This window comes from Mesoplodon mirus, assembly GCF_964341445.2.
Source record: "Mesoplodon mirus genome assembly, chromosome: 10".
Lineage (NCBI taxonomy): Eukaryota > Metazoa > Chordata > Mammalia > Artiodactyla > Ziphiidae > Mesoplodon > Mesoplodon mirus.
The window spans coordinates 95,028,249-95,052,438 of NC_138986.1; the positions used below are offsets into that span (position 1 = coordinate 95,028,249).

The 24,190-nt window shown below is 42.1% G+C and overlaps 1 protein-coding gene across 1 annotated transcript in view; it reads left to right on the forward strand.

Annotated features, from left to right (window-relative positions):
- The window catches only part of SH3BGRL2 (SH3 domain binding glutamate rich protein like 2), a 57,126-nt gene that overhangs the window by 21,138 nt on the left and 11,798 nt on the right, over window positions 1-24,190 (forward strand). Inside the window, exon 2 of the mRNA XM_082634365.1 lies at window positions 15,945-16,130. Coding sequence (XP_082490491.1) covers window positions 15,945-16,130 — 186 coding nt within the window. The remainder of the gene's footprint in view (window positions 1-15,944; window positions 16,131-24,190) is intronic.

Genomic DNA, 24,190 nt, shown 5'->3' on the forward strand with positions numbered 1-24,190 from the left:
GGGTAAATGTTAATCACCTGTTCCTCCCCCTGGAACCTACTCTTTCAAGCAACCCTCGGGGACAACCTATCAGATGACATTTGAGTACATACTACGTGGAAAATACTCTCGGGAGACACGCCATACACATCTAGAACCATAATACTAATATTAATGTGTCTAACTATATAAAAATAAAAAAATGTCTGAGAAGGTGAAAAATAAAGATGTAACCAAGGTGTGTGGGCTCAGGTGTGTGTCTTTCCAGGCACACTGGTGAATTTCCATAGTTTAGAGAAAAGAGATGGAGTGTTTGATGAGAGGAGAGAAGAGATCTGAGGTTCGTGGCCAATTCTGAAAGGACCGCCGGCATGAGGTGAGGTGCTCGGCTGTAGGGGTGTGATCCAGGGTTCTGAAGGTGAGATGGAGACAGGACACCACTGGTGAGAGGCCTGAGAATCTAGGAGCAGCAGACTGTAGAGCCGTCTTAAATTTTTTATTTATTTGTTTGTTTTTTAAAATCGAGAGCCAATGAGGAATTGTAAAGATCTGACAAAAGTAGTGGTATGTGCTTGAGAAGAACATTCTCGCCTGCCTTGAGAGGGGAATGGGTAGGACAGTAAGATCCCTGGAGGCGTGGCTGCCAGCAACATAAGAGTTGTAGAAATGGGGTGAAATCAGCAAGATAAGGGGAGTGGTAGAATTTTCAGGGCTTGGCAGCTGAAGGAAAGAGAGAAGAACAAAGAAGAGGAGATGACTTCATGCTTTCTAGGAAACTGGAAGACCCTGTGCCTGCTGTAGCTCGTGATGCAGGACTTGTAGAGAGAGGAAGGCTGTGAAAGACACTGACTGTAGTTTTTTTTTTTTTTTTTTTTTTACATCTTTATTGGAGTATAATTGCTTCCCAATGGTGTATTAGTTTCTGGTTTATAACAAAGTGAATCAGTTGTACATATACATCTATTCCCATATCCCTTCCCTCTTGCATCTCCTTCCCTCCCACCCTCCCTATCCCACCCCTCTAGGTGGTCACAAAGCAGCGAGCTGATCTCCCTGTGCTATGCGGCTGCTTCCCACTAGCTATCTACCTTACATTTGGTAGTGTATATATGTCCATGCCTCTCTCTGGCTTTGTCCCAGCTTACCCTTCCTGCTCCCCATATCCTCAAGTCCATTCTCTAGTGGGTCTGTGTCTTTATTTCTGTTTTACCCCTAGGTTCTTCATGACTTTTTTTTTTTCCTAGATTCCATATATATGTGTTACCATATGGTATTTGTCTTTCTCTTTCTGACTTACTTCACTCTGTATGACAGACTCTAGGTCTATCCACCTCATTACAAATACCTCAGTTTCATTTCTTTTTATGGCTGAGTAATATTCCATTGTATATATGTGCCACATCTTCTTTACCCATTCATCCAATGATGGACACTTAGGTTGTTTCCATCTCCTGGCTATTGTAAATAGAGCTGCAGTGAACATTTTGGTACATGACTCTTTTTGAATTATGGTTTTCTCAGGGTATATGCCCAGTAGTGGGATTGCTGGGTCATATGGTAGTTCTATTTTTAGTTTTTTAAGGAACCTCCATACCGTTCTCCATAGCGGCTGTACCAATTCACATTCCCACCAGCAGTGCAAGAGTGTTCCCTTTTCTCCACACCTTCTTCAGCATTTATTGTTTCTAGATTTCTTGATGATGTCCATTCTGACTGGTGTGAGATGATATCTCATTGTAGTTTTGATTTGCATTTCTCTAATGATTAATGATGTTGAGCATTCTTTCATGTGTTTGTTGGCACTGACTGTAGTTTTTTAACATGAACGAGTGATCACATGGGATTAAATATTTAATTGTAGTTTTGAAGAATAAAGTTATTAAATTTGACGTAGCAGATTTTATTGACTCCTTTATCTTTTTCATTTTAATTCAATTCTTCTACTGTCTTACTAGGTTGTCTTTTAAAGTTATACCAAGAATTAGAAGCAAATATTGTTTCAGTAACCTATGATCTGGAGTGTGAAGGGACTTGCCTAGGTTATTCTGAAAATACCAGTTCACAATCAGAAAATAACAGGTAGGACTTCCCTGGTGGCGCAGTGGTTGAGAATCTGCCTGCCAATGCAGGGGACACAGGTTCGAGCCCTGGTCTGGGAAGATCCCACATGCCATGCAGCAGCTAAGCCCACGCACCACAACTACTGACCCTGCGCTCTAGAGCCCGCGAGCCACAACTACTGAGCCTGTGTGCCACAGCTACTGAGCCCGCGTGCCTGGAGCCCGTACTCCACAACAAGAGAAGCCACCACAGTGAGAAGCCTGCGCACCGCAACAAAGAGTAGCCCCCGCTCGCCGCAAGTAGAGAAAGCCTGCGTGCAGCAATGAAGACCCAACGCAGCCAAAAATAAATACATAAAATAAATTTAAAAAAGAAAAGAAAATAACAGGTAACATTTTTGTTAGTGGCAGATTAGATTCGAGTTCACTGGAAGAATCATTCTGCCAGCAGCAGGACAGCTGGAGCCTCTCTTTGATCAGTTCTAAAACATTTCTTTAAACCCAAGAACCATAGACCATGAACTCTGCTGACACCTGGCTAAGTTTCGGTTAGGGAACTAAATGAAGTGATTGGATTTAATTACATGTTCTTGATCTTAATCTGTGATTCCAAAACTGTGACTCCAAATAAACAGGCGCTTAAATTCATGTTGGCTATCAGCTTAAAAAATTGATGTTGGTTATCAGTTTAAAAATACGCCGGACGGACTTTTAGTCCTAGAGGACAGCCATGGGGACATTTGTTAATTCCTCTTTACTTGTCTGACATTTGTGGTTCTCCCTGTTCCACTTTCTAGTTTGTTTTTTTTTTAATTTATTTTATTGAAGTATAGTTGATTTACAATGTTGTGTTAATTTCTGCTGTACAGCAAAGTGATTCAGTTATACGCATATATATACCTTTTTCATATTCTTTTCCATTATGGCTCATCACAGGTTACTGAATAGAGTTCCCTGTGCTACAGTAAGACCTTGTTGTTTATCCATTCCATATATAATAGTTTGCATCTACTAACCCCACACTCCCAATCCATCCCTCCCCCGCACCCGTACTCTCTAGTTTTAACTCTAGCATTCGTTTTCTCAGTCCCTGTATGCAGCAGAGACGGGAAAGTCAAAAAGGTTACTCTTGTGAACACACAGCAAGGGACAGCGCCTGTCTGTTCCTGGGTTTGGTGAGTCTGGCCTGGGCAGTTGAGGTGCATTCTGCTGTGATGAGCTCTGTGCAGCGTGCGCCTGAGGAGACCCGTCCTGCCCTCGTCACTTGTTGGCATGAGGATACAGTCTCGCAGAACATGCACTAGCGTGATGGCAGCCATGCTCATCTCTAAAGGGAAGCCCATTCTTACCAAAGGGTATGTTCCCAGAGAGTGGATCCTGTCAATGGAAATAATCAATAAACAATCAATCGTAAGAATAGAAAAGAGTTTTATTTGAGCCAAACTGAGGACTAGCCGGAAGCCCGCTTCCCAGGTGACTCTGAGAAACTGCTGTGCAGAAGCAGGGTTTCCAGCACAGTTTTATATCTTGTCAGAACAGAGAACATGAAACTAGTCAGGGTTACATTTCTTCAAGGTTTCAGAAAAAGAACATTCCAGCCAGCACCCAGCAAGTCAGCATGGCCTTGGCCCCTGGGAAGGGAGTCTTAGCCTCAAAGGAGGACCAGCATTGGCATCCCAGGAAGAGAGGCATTTAATCTCTGTTTTTAACACGGACATCCTTTACTTTTAATCAATGTGTCCTCTTCTCTAATAATTAAAACAGATGTCCAATGTATGTTTGATAGGCCACAGTCTATTTTAGTCAGCATAAAATTCAATGTAACTCATGGGAAAGCCAGAATGACTTCCCCATATCTCAGTCTGTGAACATTTCTTTTTATCAATCCTCTCTGCGTTACCTAGTTTTATAGTTTGGATACTGTCAGTACCTTGACTCCCTGTAACTCCCAGCTTTCTTGGGCGTGAGCTGAAGGAAGGCAGAGGCAGGTGTGTACCCACTAAGCCTAGCACAGTGCCTGGCACCTGCTCGACCCTCAGAATGTCCTTCTGGAGTGAACAGATGAGTGACTCACTGAAGGAATGGCGTTGTACTGGGCCCAGGTGTCCTCAGTGATTGGCAGGAGAGTAAGCTTGCCAAAGAACAGAAGAGCCGATGAGGTCTGTGGCCTTAGAATTAAAAGTGTAATAGTAATAGTGACTAGAGTGTGTTGAGATCTTTCCCTACGTGCTGGGCACTAGGAACATTACGTCATTTAATTTTCTTCACCACCGTCTGCCCTAAATTCTGATCTGCCTTTCACCGATGAGGAAACTGAGGCTTTGATAGAAGAAGTAACTTGCCCGAGGTGACAGATCCATCCCTTGCTGGTTGTCCAGAACTAGAACACAAATCAAAATGAAGTGGCCCTTATGGGGATCAGGCCACTGCCCTTGACATCATCATCAGATGTTCTGACTATCATGGAAAAAGTCACAGATGAACCAGGGCCCCTCGAGGACATCAAAGTCACAATTCCAGTACCTTCTCTACACCATTCCTGTTCTAGTGCTACCAAACTGAGATAGGAGAGGCTCTTCATCTAAAACAGGGGGAGAGAGAGGGAGAGAGAGAGAGAGAGAGAGAGAGAGAGTGTGTATGTGTGTGTGAAAGCTTTCCTTAGGTAGGTTATTTTTGGAACAGTGTTAAGTGTTGGACTCACAGGCAGGTCTGTGGTCATGCTGAGCCCTCAACACAGTGATGTATTGTTAACAGAAACAGGGAAGTTAGGAGAAGGAGGTAGATTGGTAGGTTGATCTTATGACAACAAAACCTTGTCAAAACCTTGTTGTGTTGTTTTGTTTTAGCAGTGAAGTTTGAGGTGATGGTGGGACGTTTAAGCATACATTTCCAGAAAGGCTTTGGCACTATGGATTGGCCCTGGTGAAAGAGGCCAATTTTGAAATGCAAATTTTAGATATGTCTCCATAGAGGTGACAGTTGAAGATGTGGAAGTATGTGATGTCTTCAAAGTATTAGTATCAAGAGAAAGCAGATTATAAAGGATATGCAAATGGAGGATAAGCATCATTAGAATTAAAGGACAGTGATAATCATTTTTCTGGTCCCATTCATCTATAACACAAAAGTGGTAAAAATTTTGTAGTTAAAATCCTACTCTCTTCCCTGATGTCAATTAGTTGTTCCTGAAAACGAATTGAAAGATGTTAGATTTTTACATTAAAAAAACTCACTGAAATTTTTCATTTGAAAGATTTTTTAGTAGATTAGAAAATTATGTTTCTAGGTTTTCGTAATGAAAACTTTTATAGACAACAAGCATTGTTTTCAGTAACAAAATAATAATATCAATACATTTCCTAAAATCCATTTTGTGAAATAGTTACCTGATAAAGTATCATCTTTACTTTGAAGGGACAAATCAAGAAAGAAGAGGGTGTGTGTGTGTGTATATATGTGAGCGTCTCTGTGTGTTTTAATATCTGTTAGGTAGCTTACTATCGATATAATTTGTCATCATGAAAAATGTCAGCCCGTTTGAAACAGCTTTCTTTTCTTATAAAAGAAAAATATATCTAGAATATACTTAAATTTCCAATGGTTGGATAATGTTCTAAACATTAGAGTTAAATACTTAATAGAATCCATGCATGCAATAAGATAACTATGAAGATTATAAAAGCAGAAAATATTTGTAATACAACCGAAACATTCTACCCAAAATGTGTATGTTATTATGGCAACCATATAAAGTCTGTTTCTGAATGTTGAATCCTTGGAAGGTAATATAAAAAATAATTACTTCAGGATGATATTATTTTTTTAATTGAAAAGACGACTTAACATTATAAACATGGAAAAAAGAAGCCAATGCAAGTTGGTTAAGAAAACAGGATCCAAAGTATTTACTGGTTAAAAAGAAAATATGTTAAAATAATTTATTCAAGCTCAATAATGTTTATTTGTTTAATACAAACATATGGAGTGCCTAGTAAGTACCAGGGGCTGTGCTAATGATACACAGACAAAAAAGCACAATCTTTTCCATCATTGAAATTGTATTGCTTTAATTTACGACATATAATAATGATTCTTTCAAAAATTGCCCTGTAGTTCACAGTTCCTCTTTCTGACACTCTGATTCCCTAAAACTCAAGTTTCAATCTCTTGCAGACAGCCTCTCTCATTGTTATCTTCGGCTTGGTAGCCTGGTATTTGCTTTCTAGTAAGACAGACTGAAATAGACACCAGAGACACAGTACTTTACGTGTAATCTCATGTTGAGTTAAACAGCATTTGAATGTTGCCAGTGAGCCAGTGGCTTGTTGGGGTTTCTTCTACACCCTGTCCTGCTTCCCAGAAAGGAAACATATCCGTGGGTGTTTTAGGGGAGGAGTGTGTCCGTTTGCAGGTAAGAGAGAACCTGAGTAACGTGAACTTAAATGAACAGAGGTGGTTTGGTCTCTCCAGGTTAAGTCTGGAGACTGATTTGTTCAGGGCCTGTATTTCTGGGATCTCTTGGCCTTTTCCTGATGCTTGTTGTCTCATGGTGGAAAGGCGGCCCCTGCACCTCCAGCCCTCACACCAAGGTTCCAAGTGAGAAGAGGGAGGAAGGGCAGGGACAAAGGGCCCTGGTATTGATCCATTAGCTTCAGCGGGAGAGCAGAGCCTCGTGCAGAAGCTCCACCCATTGGACTTTGACCCCCAGCTTAGCAGTGGGCTCTGGGTCAGTGACTTCCCAGCTGCAAGGGTGGCTGGGAACACAGGGCTTTCACTTTCTAGTCTTCACAGGAGAGGTAGTGAATAGCTTGGAGTAACTAGTCCATCGCCTGCCATTTACATCCTCTTTATGAGAATATAATGCCTAGTGAGTCCAACAGTGTGGTATTAGTTAAAGAACTTGCCATGGAATGATAGATCTTCGAGGTACCCTACTCTATTGCTTGGAAGTTCCTGTGTCTTTGACCCAGAAAAGATCATCAGACCTTTCTTCCCTTTTTATTTGGAAGGAGGAGTTGTCTTCGGGCCCCCTACCCCTCCTAGTCTAGTCCAGCCCCTCCTCTGTAAGTCTCATCAGGTTATAAGAAAATCTGTCCTCTTTCCTCTGCCTGCCTTTGATTTCTTCCTTGTGGCAGACATAAAAGGCCCTGATCAGCCTTACATCTGCCTCAGGTCAGAAGAAAGAAAACTGTGTATTTGAAGTGTGAAAGGAGGTGAAATGAAGAACTGTTACATCCAATGCCTAAAGTCTTTGAAAGTTCTATGAAGTTACTTTATATTTTTTGCAGAAGGCCACATCTAGGGCAAAGAAAGAAAAGTTAACACGCTTGAATGAATGAAACAACTGAGCAGTGCCTATTACTGTTTAGCTCTTTTCTTATTTAATCCTCTCAATAAACCTGTGAAAAAAGATTCTGGGTCCATTTTACAGATTTGGAAACTAAGGCCAAAAGAGAAGCTTAGTAATATCTCCAAGGCTACTCGACTGACAGGGCCAGGGTTAAAACCAGGACAGTCTAACTCTAAAATACATACTTTTCTTTTTTTCCAGTTTTGCTTGTTATCTGCCATCTGTGCTTTGTCTTTTTTTTTTTTTTAATTGAAGTATAGCTGATTTACAATGTTGTGTTAGTTTCAGGTGTACAGCAAAGTGACTCAAGATATACATATATGTGTGTGTGTGTGTGTGTGTGTGTATGTATTATATATATAATATATATGTATTCTTTTTCAGATTCTTTTCCCATATAGGTTATTACAAAATATTGAGTAGAGTTCCCTGTGCTATATACTAGGTCCTTGCTGTTTATGTATTTTATATATAGATGTATGTATGTGTTACTTCATAATTTATCCCTCCCCGCCACCTTTCCCTTTCCCCTTTGGTAACCATAAGTTTTCTATGTCTGAGTCTCTTCCTGTTTTGTACATAAGTTCATTTGTATCATTTTTTTTAGATTCCACATAAAAGTGATATCATAAGATATTTGTCTCTGTTTGACTTACTTCACTTAGTATGATAATCTCTAGATCCATCCATGTTGCTGCAAATGGCATTATTTCATTCTTTTTTTGTGCTTTGTCTTTACACTTGGTTTCCCCCAATTGCTCACATTAAATCTCAGTTTGAAAAAAAAACAAGCCCTATCTTATTCAAATTGATAATGTCTTTATTTACTAGGGACTCCCAAGGTCCCAGGGTACAGCCTCTGCTGTGTTCACCCCGGAATTCAAACATGATTAGACACGTCTGGAAGCGTCTGGAAGAATCTGGCAGGGCCTGCTTAATTACATAAGTTAACTGGCAGCCTTCTGGGAAAGAACTAATCCTACGCGAAGAGAGAGTGGAGAAGTGCAAGTTTACTTGCACTCAGTGCCTGAGAATAGGGGGTAAGTGTAAGTCAAGTGCAGTATAATTTAGTTAGCCTGGCCTCTGATCCAGTCCCTAGGGATTCCTGGAGTCAGGAGGTTGCCAGTGAAAGCTACCAGTGTCTTCACTAAGATTTGCATGGGTCATTGAGTGTTCACGCTACATCAGCAGATTGAGCAGGACCAGCCCAGACAGCTTATCACCGGGGCCGGTTCATCAGGGCTTGGGTCTTCAGCAGATCTGGGTCCTGCAGGGCCCCAGAGTTGAAAGGGTAAAGGTTTTTTGTCTTAGTCCATTAGGGCTGCTATAAGAAAATACCACAGACTGGGTGGCTCAAAAACAACAGGAATTTCTCACAGTTCTGGAGGCTGGAAGTCCAAGATCAGGGTGCCAGCATGGTTGGGTGCTGGGGAAACCCCAATTCTGGGTAGCAGACCGCAGTCTTCTGGCTGTGTCCTCGCATTGTGGACGGGAGCAAGACAGCTCCTGGGCCTCTTCCATAAGATCACTCCACCCTCATCACTTAATTACCTCTCATTAACCTCACCTTCTGATGCCATCACCTTGGGGGGTAGGTTTCAACATAGGGGTTTTGGGGTGACACATTCAGGTCATAGCACTTAGCAACACAGCGGCCAAGGAGGCTGCTTCAGAGCACATGTGAGAAGCTCACTTCAGAGCTCCTGGAAAGATTGGGGGGAAAGTGGTAGGGGGTGATAGAATTCTATGGTAGCAGCTGGAAGCAGGGTCGGGGAAGTACCAACATATTTGCTTGATTTTCATTTATCATCAATTTGCAGATATATCAACAATCTCATAAAAAAAACATTTGGGCAGAACAAAATACTACATTATGCACTTGCAGGTTTTAAAATTAACTGACAATAGCATTTGTTTAAACATAGAATCACATCCAACTTCCTACTTCAATGTCAGTGTCAGTTTTAGAAGGGAAGTCTTTTTTGCATTCGGGGTCCAAAGATTCTTCTGAATTATTTAGGGTGTTTACTGTTTCATGTAACATCATAGACACACTCCTTTTTAAATTCATACAGCTTTAGTATTCACTGAGAAATATGGGTGTTTGATCTACATTCCTGTTTGGCTAAGCTTCAGTTACATTTGTTCCTAAATTAAATTATCAATTTAGTTTGACCTCTTGAATAGCACCTGGAAAACTTTGATGTTCAGCAGTGGGGTAATAATTCTTTTTTCTTTTTTTTTTTTTGCGGTACGCGGGCCTCTCACTGCCGTGGCCTCTCCCGTTGTGGAGCACAGGCTCCGGACGCGCAGGCTCAGCGGCCATGGCTCACGGGCCCAGCCGCTCCGCGACATGTGGGATCTTCCCGGACCGGGGCACGAACCCGCGTCCCCTGCATCGGCAGGCGGACTCTCAACCACTGCGCCACCAGGGAAGCCCCTGGGGTAATAATTCTTTAATCATCCACTCAGTTAATATTTTCTGAGAGCCTCCTGTACGCCAGGCCCCGTGCTTACGGAGCTGACACTCTAGAGCAAGAGGTGAGCATAAAAACAAGTAAACAGATAAATAAAATTGTAATAAATTTAACTAATAAAACTTCAGCTTAGGTGGCAAGAGAGGGCTCTCCAAGGAGGTGGCACTTGAGGTATCTCATCCTCATGATGAAAGAATCAGCAGTACCGTTACACAGGCCTTGTACTTGTGAAAATCCTGGCTGTTCACTGACAGCCGTTTACTAAGCGTCTGCACTGTGCCAGATACCATTCTAGACCCCAGGGATCCAGCAGTGAGCAGAACAGCAGACAAAAATCCCCTGCCCCAGGGGCTTTGGCCTGTGCCGAATTTGTGTTCTAGTAGGACGAGGTGGACAAACAAATGTGTAAAACGACAGTATGTCAGATGCTATGTGCTATGGTAAAATCAAGCCTGAAAGGGAATAGGGCGTTTTGGGGGAGGGAGGCTGGTAAAAGTGTAAAATCGCATAGTCAGGGAAGGCCTCACTGAGAAAGTGAGCTTTGAGCCGGAAATGAAGATCTGTGAGCTAGCGTAGAGTTGGCAAACTTTTCCTGAAAAGGGCAGTTGTTAAATACTTTAGGCTTTGGGAACGGTACAGCCTCTGTTACAATGGCTCAATTATGCTAATTTCTCTAGGACGAAAGCGTCCAGGGAGAACATGTAAATGAACGGATGTAATTGTCTTCCAATGCGACTTTACTTATGGACACTGAAATTTGTATCTCATAGAATTTTTATATGTCATGAAATACTATCATTCTTTTGATTTTTTCCCCCAACCATTTAAAAAGATAAAGATTATATTTGGCCGTGGGCCATAAAAACACAGTTAATGGGGCTAGAACTGGCCCGTGGGCCTCCCTGAGATAGAGCCCAAGAGATTTAACAGTGTCCGTTCCCCTTAATTGCTTTGGATGACGTGTAATGGTGTACCTTTGAAAGATAAGGTGGAATGCAACTCATGCTTTTGCAGGTATCTGCCTGTTTTAGGTGCAACAGCTTTGCTGTTGCTTCACAAAGAAAAGAATGAAAATTCGTCTGTTTATCCAGCTTTTTTTTTTTTTTTTTGTCTTACAGCTTTTATTTCTAGGCTCTGCTGTGCAATAATAGCTTTTATTTTCAATCCATCATACTACAGTATTGCCGAAGACATTTTATGTAGCAGTTAAGAGTTTTCCAGGTAGCATTGCATTGGGATGCAAGCCGTAGAAAAGTTGCTAAAAAGTGGCTTAACTAATTAGGGGTTTTATTTGTCTAATAAGGTTTAGAGTGGGCTGCACAAGACTCGCGTGGCAGCTGTAAGATGTCATCAAGAACCCAGGTTCCTGTCATTCTGCTTGACCACCGCCATTCTTGCATATGGTGTTGGTTTTCACAATTGCCAAGTGCTTTCTGCACCTCCGGGCACCACGGGTGCCTTTCTGCAAGAGAGAAGGGAGAAGGGTCACCAAGTGCAAAATGGGCTTTGTCTTTGCATTCATTCGGTGGAGGCTTCCCAAGGAGCACACGCCCCACATCTCACTGGCCAGCACTGTGTTCTGTGATCACCCGTAGCTGCAGAGGAGTTGGGTCAACAAGTTTTTGTAGCTGAGCACATTGCTTTCTAAAACAAAATCAGGCTTCGGTTATTAAGAAAGAAAGGGAGATGGGCTACTGGATAAATAGCGTTATCTGCCATGGCTTCTAAGTGTGTTTGAAGAAAAAAAAACAGTCACGTGAGTTACAGGTACCGTCACCCATGGCTAAATTGACATGGGTGAAGGCCTTGACTGTCGCCCCGCAATTTACTTCTCTTCCACAAATTTCTCTCCCCTAACTTCTTTTGATATTGATTGCAAGGTGCGTTTTGTTTCAGAACGGTTGAAACGTAAATAAAACTCTTTGTGTCAAGGAAGTGACGGTATATGTTATTGTTATCTGAACCCTGGGTTTATGCCGGCCGTGCAGTGCCCTTGACGGCTTCCTCTTGTCACGAGGAAAGCCCTTCCCGTGACCTACGACCCCGGCTTCTCCCAGGCCCCACCTCCTGCGCTGCCCTGTCCCTGCCGCTCATCCCTGGGCTTCCACAGTTCCAGCCGCGTTCACCTGGGAGATCTCAAAACAGCCCTGCTGCCGTGACTCATCTTCCTTCCTGAGGCTAATGTCACAAACATCCCCTTGAAACTTCCTTCTCTGGAGTACAATTTCTCCCCTTTGTTTATTTGGGTGACCTGCTATCGTATTAATTTTCTGTGGCCTTAGCTCTTTTTTTTTTTAATTTTTAAAAATTTTGAACATGTGCTAAAATTATTTCTAAACTTCAACAAAAGCAAAGCAAAATATGATAATTTGTTTCACCTTGTCTCAAAAAAGTGAACTTTTCCCTGACACTGCATTCTGAAAGATTTTTTTTTAATGTGATGTCAAATAACAAATTCAACAATAATAATTAAGACGTTTTACAGCACTGTTATGTGCCAGGCAATAAATATTGTAAGCTACACATAATTTATCTATAACCTTCACAATATTCCAGTGAAGCAGGTAATACTATTATTCCCATTTTAAAGATGGAAAAACTGAGGCATAGATTAAGTAGCTTGCTCAAACTCTCCCAGTAAATAAGTGGGGGAACAAGGATTTGTAGCTCTTTTTTTTTTTTTTCTTTTCTTTTTAATCATCTGGCCTTTCTTCTAAGTGTAAGGAGTCAGGGAGGCCAGCAAGTAACGAAACGCTCCAAGTCCAGCTCCATGTCCTGCTGATGTATACGAAATGCCCCTGGTCTCTATGGCCATGGACTCCTGCCCCGCTCCAGGTTGTTTTCTATGGGAGGCTTTCTTTCTCTCTTAAATTTCTTCCCTTTAATCTTTTGAATGTTGACACATTCACACTTTTCCAAAAGGTTTACACACATAGAGTGAAAACTCTTGCTCTCACTTTGTCCCCATCCTCCAGTTCCCACCCACCCCCCAGGCAACCGTTTTTGTTAGTTTCTTATATAAACCTTCAAGCATTTTTCTAAAAAATGAAAATACAAGTAAATACAAAAGTGTTCCTATTTTTCTCCTTTTTTTTTTTTTTTAAATGTGCCTAGTTTACACACAGTTCTGCTCTTTTTTTTTTTTTCTTCCATGTATACATCTTGGGGACCTTTTCATACCAGTGTTAGCAGTACTTACAGAATTTCTCCTTTTTTCTGTTTCAGCTGCTTAGTATTAAAGTGATCTCTGTGAAACACAAAGCTGGTTGTGCCTCTCCTGCTTTCCTCTTAAAATACAGATATAATTACTTACATTTCACACCTCATGCTACCATCAGCCATAACCAGTGTTGGTGAGGAACTGTGCTTTGCTTCCTGAGCACTGATAGGGTATAATGATGCATTTGAATTTTTTTCTTAAAACAGCGACCCTTTTCCCCCAGTTTTATTAAGATATAATTGACATACAACACTTGTATAAGTTTAAGGTGTACAGCATAATGATTTGATGTATGTATATATTGTGAATTGATTACCACAATTAGTTAACATCCATCGCCTCACGTCATTTGAATTTTAATATTCTACGATGTAACTTTCAAATATTGGCTATAAGGAGGAGGGGTGTTGAGACATGGACACTCTTAGACTAATGGTAATGTAAATTGAGGTGGCCTTGATGGAAGACAGTTTTACCCTGAGTCCTTCAGGAGTCTGAGAAATATCTCTGCCCTTTCACCTGGGTTTCATTCACAGGGCTTTGTCCTAAAGTAGTCTTGAGCGATACCATCAAAGATATATAAAGATGATATTATTTCTAGTGGTGAAACCTACAAGCATGCTAAGTATTCAACAATAGAGTAATAGTTAACTGTATATCTACATGATGGAATTGCCAGGAAGATATTAAAATTCATACTTCTGAAAAATTTTCAGTGACAGAGGGCAGTGCTCATGATACATTTATTGTTCAGTGAAAGGGGCAAGGTGCAGTTTTTTACCAGGTGTGATTGTGTGAAAGGAAAGACCAGGTGAGCGGTAGGGGATTATAGTCCAGCAATAAATACCCTGTGTGTGTGTGTGTGTGTGTGTCCCTGTGTGTTTATGGCCAGGAGGTGGGGGGAGTAAAGAAGCTGTGTACATGTCTTGATTTATCCTCATATTGAGCCTTTAAGTACCCACATTTTGGAGTCGTGGTGGATGTTATATGTCTGTACATTATATATGGAAAACCAAGGTTTGACTATGGATAAGTTTCATTTTTGATCATGCTCAGGAACAATTGAAATGTGCTGGGTATGTAGAGCTCCAAATATGGATATTAAATCCAGACCCTTTTCTCTATTTAAATTTTGGCAGTGGCTGTCTGGATAGTAGGGTTGTAGGTAACTTTTTGTTTGCTTTACAAAGGCCAGTGGGGACCCACTAAAGAAGGATTTTAGGACAGTGACATGATTGTCTTGATAAGAACGCACACTAGGACTTGGATCAAAATAGGTGAACGCCTTCAGCCTCAGGGTCGATAAACTCTACCTGGTAGAGTTGTAAGGGGAGATTAAGTAGGATGGATGATACTTTTTTGCACACCGAAGTTACAAAATAATATATATTCTGAAATTCTATGAGTGAGGAGAAAAAGTTAACTTTTTCAGACATGAGAAATAGCTTAATTCAAGAAATGGAGATAATATCATTTTCAACTTGGATTTACAACCATACAGTAATTCTCTCCTTTTATAATATTATTGTGCTTTAAAGATGTCTTTTTTTTTTTTTTTTTTTTTGCGTTACGTGGGCCTCTCACTGCTGTGGCCTCTCCCGTTGCGGAGCACAGGCTCCGGACGCACAGGCTCAGCGGCCATGGCTCACGGGCCCAGCTGCTCCACGGCACGTGGGATCTTCCCGGACCAGGGCACGAACCCGCGTCCCCTGCATCGGCAGGCGGACTCTCAACCACTGCGCCACCAGGGAAGCCCGATGTCCTTTCTTGCCAGCCTTTTATTTCTGTCCATACTAACTATGCCGTCTGGTCATTAGTCATTCACAGACTTGAACCCAGTGATCAGAGACACATGTCCCTGAGGCTTTTGGGGAGCCGTCGGATTGAGGTGGGGTGGAGGGGATTGGCTGGGACAATCTGTCTGTGAAGGTTTGTTCTTCAGCATTTTATTTTCTTTGTCCAGAGGTCTTTCTAGCTGCTTCACTTCTCAAAGTGATTCTTTTCTTTGGCCATTATAACATTTACTTCACCGCTTAAGTTTGTTTTTTTCTGCAGATTTCCCAAGATCGTTTAGAAAAAGCACACTTGTTTTCTCATGTTTTACATGCCGTGGTTAAGATACCTGAATACTGTCACCGCATCTCAATGAGTTAATCCGTACCTTCCATTAAGAAGGTTGGTAACATCTGGAAAACCCGCAGATGTGTTTGCAGCTCTTCAAGAGCGTACCTGACCCCTAGTGACTGGAGAAGGAAACGTGCACCATCAGGGGAAAAAGAAGGGTTAAGACAGAGAGTTCACAGTAGGATGGTGCTTGTTGTTTACTCTCACCTTGGAAGTGGAGAACACTTTACTCCTGTGAATTGATGAAAGGATGCTTTCCTGACAGTGGCTACAGCTGTGGAATATCTGAAAGAGGCTGCTGAGGGGAATAAAAATGTTGCCTCTCCCAGGAATCAATGAAGTGTCGACATCTCAGATGGGCGCTCTGTGGTTTTCAATTGGTTGGGGACAGAGAGGGCTTTCGTGACTGTACATGTCAACTTCTGGGGCTGGGAGTGGGTAGTGATGGCCCCCTGAGAACTAAGTGAATCTCCCACCTCAGACCTCGTCTGTCCCTCCCAGACCGGCGGAGTTGTGCCCCAGAATTCTTGGAGAAATCACTGTGTCAGTACTTGCTGAGGCGTCTGCTGGAGGATCACCAGGGAGTGGACAGCGTGTGCCGTCTGCAAAAATCACCTCTCTTTTTTGGCCTAGTGGCCTCTGACGATGAGCACTCACATCGAGTTCAAATCGGAAATGTTTCCACTGGGTTTTGGAGGAGCATTTCTCCTTATGTGTTTGTCTTCTGTCTGCAGATAAAGAAGCAGCAGCAGGATGTGGTTAGGTTTCTGGAAGCCAACAAGATAGAGTTTGAGGAGGTGGACATCACGATGTCGGAAGAGCAGAGGCAGTGGATGTACACGAACGTTCCCCCGGAGAAGAAGCCCGCCCAGGGCAACCCTCTGCCGCCGCAGATATTTAATGGGAACCGGTACTGTGGAGTAAGTAGCAAGTGGTTGTTATCTCATCATTTCTTTGCCTGATTCAAAACAGTCGTCTGGAGAGCAGTTGGGTGTTTTTCAACGCAGACTGACCTCCTTACCTAGTACCTAGTCAGTTCCACCAGTCCAACAGAGGGTGGATTCGAGAGGGTGTATGAGTCCAAGGTCACAGACTATGCCTTCCTGTTTGCTGTGGGAAAAGGGGGTGGGAAGGGAAGCCGCGTATGTGTGTGTTTACTGTGTTCTATATATTTTTTTTTTTTTGCGGTACACGGGCCTCTCACTGCTGGGGCCTCTCCCGTTGCGGAGCACAGGCTCCGGACGCGCAGGCTCAGCGGCCATGGCTCACGGGCCCAGCCGCTCCACGGCATGTGGGATCCTCCCGGACCGGGGCACGAACCCGCGTCCCCTGCATCGGCAGGTGGACTCTCAACCCCTGCGCCACCAGGGAAGCCCTGTGTTCTACATTTTAAAGCGTATTTTTTTATTAATACATTTTGGGGGGCAGAGGGGAAGAGGTCATTGTTCTTGAATCTTTTTCTCTCTATAGTGTAAAAAAACTGCTAATGGCTGATTATAAACCAGAGTTTCACTTTTTTATGATCATGAGCCAGATGGATCACGATGAACAACTAAAATACATCAGATGCCTTCCTGCTGCATGTGGCATTGAGAAGATGAAGGCACTTTCGACTAATTATTTTCCTTCTCACCTCTTCGGTTTAGAAAAAAAAGTGAGAAATGTCTCCCTAATGAGTAGTTAGGATTTGCTTTCTGCCATAGCTTTAAGTATGTAAGTCAGTGTTTATTTTGAGACCTGAACTGCAGTTCTTTAAGGGTGGCCAGGAGAAGGGGAAGGGGCTACAATGCACAGGTGCTCAAGGTGAAATAAATAACCTGGTGCTCGTTAGGGTGGAGAAAAGGGATAACAGTGCTTTTGGTGGCTGGAAAGGAAACAGTTCTCCAAGAACATGAGGGAGAATGAAATGCTGGAACATAAAGCCATAAAGATTGTGCCCAGTTACATGTCATGAAGAGAAAACCGAACCTGGCACTAGACACAGATTTGAGTTCTAGTACTACTTTATGTTGGCTTGACACCTTTGGAAAGTCACTTATCTCTTTACATCTCAATTTTCTCATCTTTAGCAAAGGACGATAATATCTATCTCACTTCCCAGGATATTTGTCACTGTTTCTAAAGTACTCCTAAAACTCTATACCCACCGAAACTGCCATTCAACTGTAAGACCAGAATAAAGGCATTTTCACAGCCGCAAAGTCTGAGGAACAGAGAACCAATGGATTTTTGTTTTAAGTTTTCTAGCACTGTTTGACTAATAGCTTTATTTTGAACTGTACAGCTCACACACATTTTCATCTGTTATCTTATTTTGGTCTGCAGGCACAAAAGTACATTTTCTAGACGCTGTAATCATGAATGGGATACACTCTCGGTAACCATATACTTTCCCTAATATGAGATCGTGATGTAAAAACATTCCACAAAAATAGTAACCTTTATTCTTATCTAATAATGCAGCCTATTTCTTGTCGAAGCTGCCTCTGCAGACACTGAGGTTTGACCATCCTCTGCTCTTGACTTCCCTCTCCATTTCTCTACCCACGTCCTGCATACATGGTTCAGGGCTGTTGACATCTCCCAAGTTTATTGTAAAAGTGGAGTTGTTGCTGGTTTTTTTTTTAATCCTTGTTGTTTCATAGACCTCTCAAGAGGAAGGAGGCAGAAACCTGTTTGCTCTATCACCATAAAAGCCGAAGTCTTCAGAGCCCTTTGAGGAGAGGAATGTATTCAATGAGTAAAAAAGAACGTGATGTGAAATACAGTTAATGCCTTCCCTTTATTTCCACCTCTTTATGACTTTCTAAACCTCTGTGTATCTTTGCCCTATAGAGTCTATGGAGGTTCTTTCAGGCAGACTGGGAGCTGGCCAGCGGCTTCCATATTGATTGAACTGTGCCAGATAAATGGCTGCTCGAGCGGTGTCAGTCGCGTGGCAGTGTGACAGCAGTACTGCCGTATTCCTTCTGTCTGTACAGTCTGCTCTGGCAGGAGTTTTGAAGACAGTGTCTGCTCTTATCAAGGTCAAATACCTTCGACTTGGACAAAAGCAAAAACATTCGAGGGCAACGAACCGTGGCCTCGCGCGTCCCACCTGCTTCCGTGCACCTTGCATTGCCCGGCAATAGTTTATGAGTGGTCGTATCTGGTCGGATAACCTGTGGAAACCTGCCATATTGCAAGTGACAGGATCCAGTAAGCATGAAGAGTCTCCTGTTTCCTGGAATTGGCTGGAAACTTATTACTTTGTTTTAAACTGGATGAGCCAGGCATGTGAGACATACACAGCTGCTAAGCTGCTTGCTAACCAGTGTGGACAACTGCCTTCGCTCTCTCCTTTAGCACAGGAAAATCCTGCCTATTGGGAGGAATTCCCCACCGAATGGAAGCTCCCCTGGCATGTCCAATCAGTTCTTCCCACCCCAGATTTGGACACTGAGGAAACGATGCCAAAACACAGCATCAGTTGGAGGTGGCTCAGTGAGTGTCCAGGGGTGATGGGGCCAGGCAGAGCCTGGTGGCTGGACACCACATGGCTGGTGTCCTAAAGAGGCTGATCCTGGGGTGTGGCCTAGGTGTGTTCTTGGTTCCCCAGACATGGAAGTTCCTCCTGTTTTCTAAACTGGTCCTCCAGGCTTAATGTGGATTCTGTGAGCTCCCCGCTATACCTTCATACGTTCTTTTCCTTTTAAGTTGCCAGTGTCTGTTTCAGTTGTCTGTAGGCAAGAACCCTTATTGGGGCAGACTGGTTGTCCTTGCTGTTCCCCTGAAGTGTCCTACTATAAGCACGATTCTTCTCTGGAAATGGGTTCCTAAAGGTCAACATCCCAATGCCTATAGGCTTTTCTCATTTTAGAAAGCTCAGATCCTCACATTCAAGGTTTAAACTCTGTTCTCTCTCTCTGTGGAGCTGGCATGTGTGGAATGCACTAGAAATAAAAACACACAAAAGGAAAACATTTCCTCCCATTTCTTTTCTACCTCCCCATTCAGAAGAAAAAAAAAATTGGATTTCTTTATATTTTTTCTTATTTTTTATTGAAATTTTTTTATTGTGATAAAAACATACATCATAAAATTTATCATCTTAACCACAATTAAGTGTACAGTTGAGTAACGTTAAGTGTATTCACATTGCTGTAAAACAGGTTCCCAGAACTTTTTCATCTTGCAGAACTGAGACTCTATACCCATTAAATAACTCCTGTTTGTCCCCTCCCCCCATCCCCCGATAACCATCGTTCTACTTTCTATATCTATGAATTTGACTACTTTAGAGACCTCATAAAAGTGAAATCATATAGTATTTGTCCTTTGTTTTATTTGTTTTGTTTTTGTTTTTTGGCCACGCCGCGAGGCATTCGGGATCTTAGTTCCCCAACTAGGGATCGAACCCGTGCCCCCTGCAGTGGAAGCGCAGAGTCTTAACCACTGGACCGCCAGGGGAGTCCCAGTATTTGTCCTTTGTGACTATCTTACTTCACTTGGCATCATGCCCTCAAGGTTCATCCATCTTGTATGTCTTAGTCCATTAAGGCTGCTATAACGAAATACCACAGACTGGGTAACTTACAAACAATAGAAATTTATTTCTCAGAGTTAAGTCTAAGATCAGGGTTATACTAGGGTTGGGTTCTGGTGAAGGCCCTCTTCTAGGTTGCAGATTGCCAACTTCCTGTAGTATCCTCACGTGGTGAAGGGGGCAAGGGAGCTCTCTCAGTCCTCTTTTTTTTTTGGCTGCGTTGGGTCTTCATTGCTCTGCGCGGCGTTTCTCTAGTTGCAGCGAGCAGGGGCTACTCTTCGTTGTGGTGGACGGGCTTCTCCTTGCGGGGGCTTCTCTTGTTGCAGCGCACGGGCTCTAGGCACATGGGCTTCAGTAGTTGTGACTCATGGGCTCAGGAGTTGTGGCTTGTGGGTCCTAGAGCACAGGCTCAGTAGTTTTGGCACACTGGCTTAGTTGCTCCACAGCATGTGGGATCTTCCTGGACCAGGGATCGAACCCGTGTCCCCTGCATTGGCAGGTGGTTTCTTAATCACTGCGCCACCAGGAAAGTCCCAGACCTCTTTTATAAAAGGCATTAATCTCATCCGCGAGGGCTCTGCTGTCGTGACCTACTCTCCTCCCAAAGGTCTTTGGGCATCTGCATTTCAATGTATGAATTTTGGGGGGATACAAACATCTAGCCTATAGCATTGAAGCATGTGACAAGATTTCCTTCCTTTTTAAGATCTCCATTGTATGTATGTATCACATTTTGTTTTTCCACTCATCCATTGATGGACTCTGGGTTGCCTCTACCCCTTGGCTATTGTGAATAGTGCTGCTGTGAACATGAGCTTGCAAATATCTCTTCAAGATCCTGTTTTCAATTCTTGGGGATATGTACATATTAGTGGGATTACTGCATCATGTGGTAGTTCTACTGTTAATTTTTTGAGGAACTGCTGTACTGTTTTCCATAGTGGTTACACCATTTTATAAACCCATCAATAATGTACAAGAGTTCTAACTTCTCCACATCCCTGCCAACACTTGTTATTTTCTGTTTTTGTTTTGTTTTGAGAGTAGCTATGCTAATGGGCATGAGGTGATATCTCACTGTGGCTTTGATTTGCATTTCTTTGATGATTAGTGTTGTTGAGCTTGTATATAATCTTTGAGAAATGTCTATTCAAGTCCTTTGCCCAGTTTTCAATTGGGTTATTCGGCTTTTTGCTGTTGAGTTGTAAGAGTTCTTTGTATATTCTGAATACTAACCTCTTATCACATATGTATTTTGCAGGTATTTTCTCCCATTCTTAGGTTGCCTTTCACTCTGTTGATTTTATCTCTTGATGAACAAAGTTTTTAAGTTTAATGTAGTCCCATTTGTCTGTCTTTGTTTTTGTTGCCTGTGCCTTTGAAGTCATATCCAGGAAATCATTACTTGCCAAATACAGTGTCATGAAGCTTTTCCCCTAGGTTTTCTTATAGCAATTTTGTAGTTTGGGGTCTTAAGTTTAGGTCTTTAATTCAGTTTTAGTTAATTTTTGTGTATGGTATAAGATAAGGGTCCAACTTCATTCTTTTGAGTGTGGATATCTAGGTTTCCTGTTAGCATTTGTTGATGAGACGGTGCTTTCCCCATTGAGTGGTCTTAGCACCGTTGTTCATGATCATTTGACCATATATGTGAGCGTTTATATTTTTTTGGACTCTATTCTGTTACACTGGTCTGTGCCAGTACCACAGTTTTTATTCCTGTCGCTTTGTAATATGTTTTGAAATCAGGAAACATGATTTCTTTAACTTGTCCTTCTTCAAACTTGTTTTGGCTATTTGAGGTCCCTTGAGATTCTGTATGAATTTTAGGAGGTTTTTCTTTTCTATTTCTGCAAAAAATGCCATGAGGATTTTGATAGGGAATATGTTGGATCTTTAGATCGCTTTGAGTAGCGTTGACATCATAACAATATTAAGTCTTCCAGTCTATGAACATGGGTGTCTTTTCATTTTTTGTGTCTCCGTTCATTTCTTTCAGCAATGTTCTGTAGTTTTTAGTGTACAAGCCTTTTACCTCCTTGGTTAGGTTTATTCCTAAGTTTTGTGGGCGTTTTTGGCGCTATTGTAAATAGAATTATTTTCCTAATTTCCTTTTCCAATCATGTATTATTAGTGTATAGAGACACAAGTGATTTTTATGTGTTGTTTTTTTGTCCTGCAACTTTGCTGGATGAATTTATTAATTCTTTCATTTTATTAAAAAAAAAAACTTGTAGTTAGAAACGGGAATGCAGCCAAATTTTATTTGACTGGGGTCACATTAACCAGTTTGTGGATTTGCCATCAAGGGGGAAGAACACAATGACCATTCAGATAATCAAGATGAGCTGGTGCATGTTTGGCCAAGGATGCCAGTACTTAGAACTGGGCTCTGGGTGAAGGTGGGGAGAGAGGTGAAGTGAGGTAGGATGTGTGGCTGGAGATACTCATGTAAAGTCCTGTCTAATGAAGAGAGGACAGTTCAGCTGAGAGACAGAGGGCAGACTTTTATAGAAAAGTAACCATTTGATTATTTTCCAGGAGGCAACTTTCAAAATTATTTATATTTTAAAACTGTTGAATTACTTTTTTTTGCAGTTTTAGATGATACTTGTAGAATGTTAAATTTGTGCCCAAGCATTGGGTGTATTGCTAGCCAAATAAGATTACATTAAAGCTACTGACTAGTTTTGTTTAAGTAATGATTTGGGGGCCAGCTATGGCAGCCTTTCCCCATATTACCTAGGTTAATGGAGCCTGAAAGTAGACGACAGACAGGTTAAGACTAATCTTCATGAGGCACAGAAAAACTAAATGACCAGCAGTGGTTCTTTGTAGAGTATCCTCTCCTTTTCTTTCTTAGGTATGAAAGGAAACAAGGAGATGTGTTAGCATTTTCTAACCACTGGTAGAGGTTCAGAAGCACACCACAAGAATACCTAAATGTACGCAGTTGTATTGTTCCCAAGTGCAGTGTTTATGTAAGACTCTTGAGAAGATTGTCTCTGGATGATATATTTTAAGTGTGTTTGGGGATCTTTTGTGAAGCTGAAGAACCAACTCCCTTAATTAATTAGTTTTACAAATCCCTGCCTCATACATATAATTTTATTTTTAAGAAGATTACACACAGGGCTTCCCTGGTGGCACAGTGGTTGAGAGTCCGCCTGCCGATGCAGGGGACACGGGTTCGTGTCCCGGTCCGGGAAGGTCCCACATGCCGCGGAGCGGCTGGGCCCGTGAGCCATGGCCGCTGAGCCTGCGCGTCCGGATCCTGTGCTCCGCAACGGGAGAGGCCACAACAGTGAGAGGCCCGCGTACCGCAAAAAAAAACAAAAAACAAAAGAGATTACACACACAACACACACATACAGACACATACCCTTGGTATGTGCAGGGGATTGGTTCCAGGACTCCCCACGACTACCAACATTCACAAATGATCATAGTGTACATACCATTTTGTGCCCTGCTTTGTTCTCCCAACAAAAATAGCTTCCATGTCATTGTAAACTAAGTTTTTAGAGGTTGCCTCTTATTTCCCTGGGTGGATTATTAGAAGTAACTTAATCATCACCCACCTATGTTGAAGTCCAACTGTCTGCAGTAATTAACAGAACTTGGTTTAGAGTCCATAAGAAAAAGGAAAGTTAAAGTCAAAACTTTTCATTTTCCACAGGAGATGTGGTCTGTCTCTAAAGTAGGGATGTTATTTATGTAGGTTCAAGGCAAAGCCCTGAAAGTCACCCGACACACATTTTCCTCATCTCCATACTCCCTTGGTCACCAAATCCTGTAATTTTTACCTCCTACATAATTCTCTCCTGTTTCTCTTTCAAAGCTCAATTCAAACGAGCCTTGCCATTGACTCTCTCTAATTAACTAGGACTCTGGTTATTCCTCCCCCTCCCCCATGCCCAGCAAACCTGCCTGTCATTACTCTTATTATGACCTTTAGTTCACAGAATTTTTTTTCATGTCTTTGCCTTCAGCTGGTCTCTGAGTTCCCTGTACTCACCCTCAGCAGGGTACGTGGCATATTTGTCTTAGTATCTGGTACCTATCAGAAAGCTGGGAACACAGAACATACTTAACGAAAATTGGTTCTAGAAGTGGCTGAATAGCTCCACACGTTTTCAGCCAAGCAGGTAGCTAACCCATTCTCTTGGGTCTCGCCTTGTCAAGGTTCTGAGCATTTCCATTGCTGTTTATTAATAAAACTCAAAGCCAGATCTCTCAAAAGCAAGCTTATTGAAGCTTCTTCTAAATTTTACAATGAAATCTCTTTGGTATATCACCTCTATTAGAAGCTTACCTACCCCACAGGTAGAATTTTCTCAGGAAACTTGTGATCTGAATTTGAAAATCTGTATTCTGAGGTTTTCTGTCTAAAAGATCAGTTATCTAATCAAGGAGAATCTTCTCCTTCAGATGTTTTACTATACGTGATCTCAT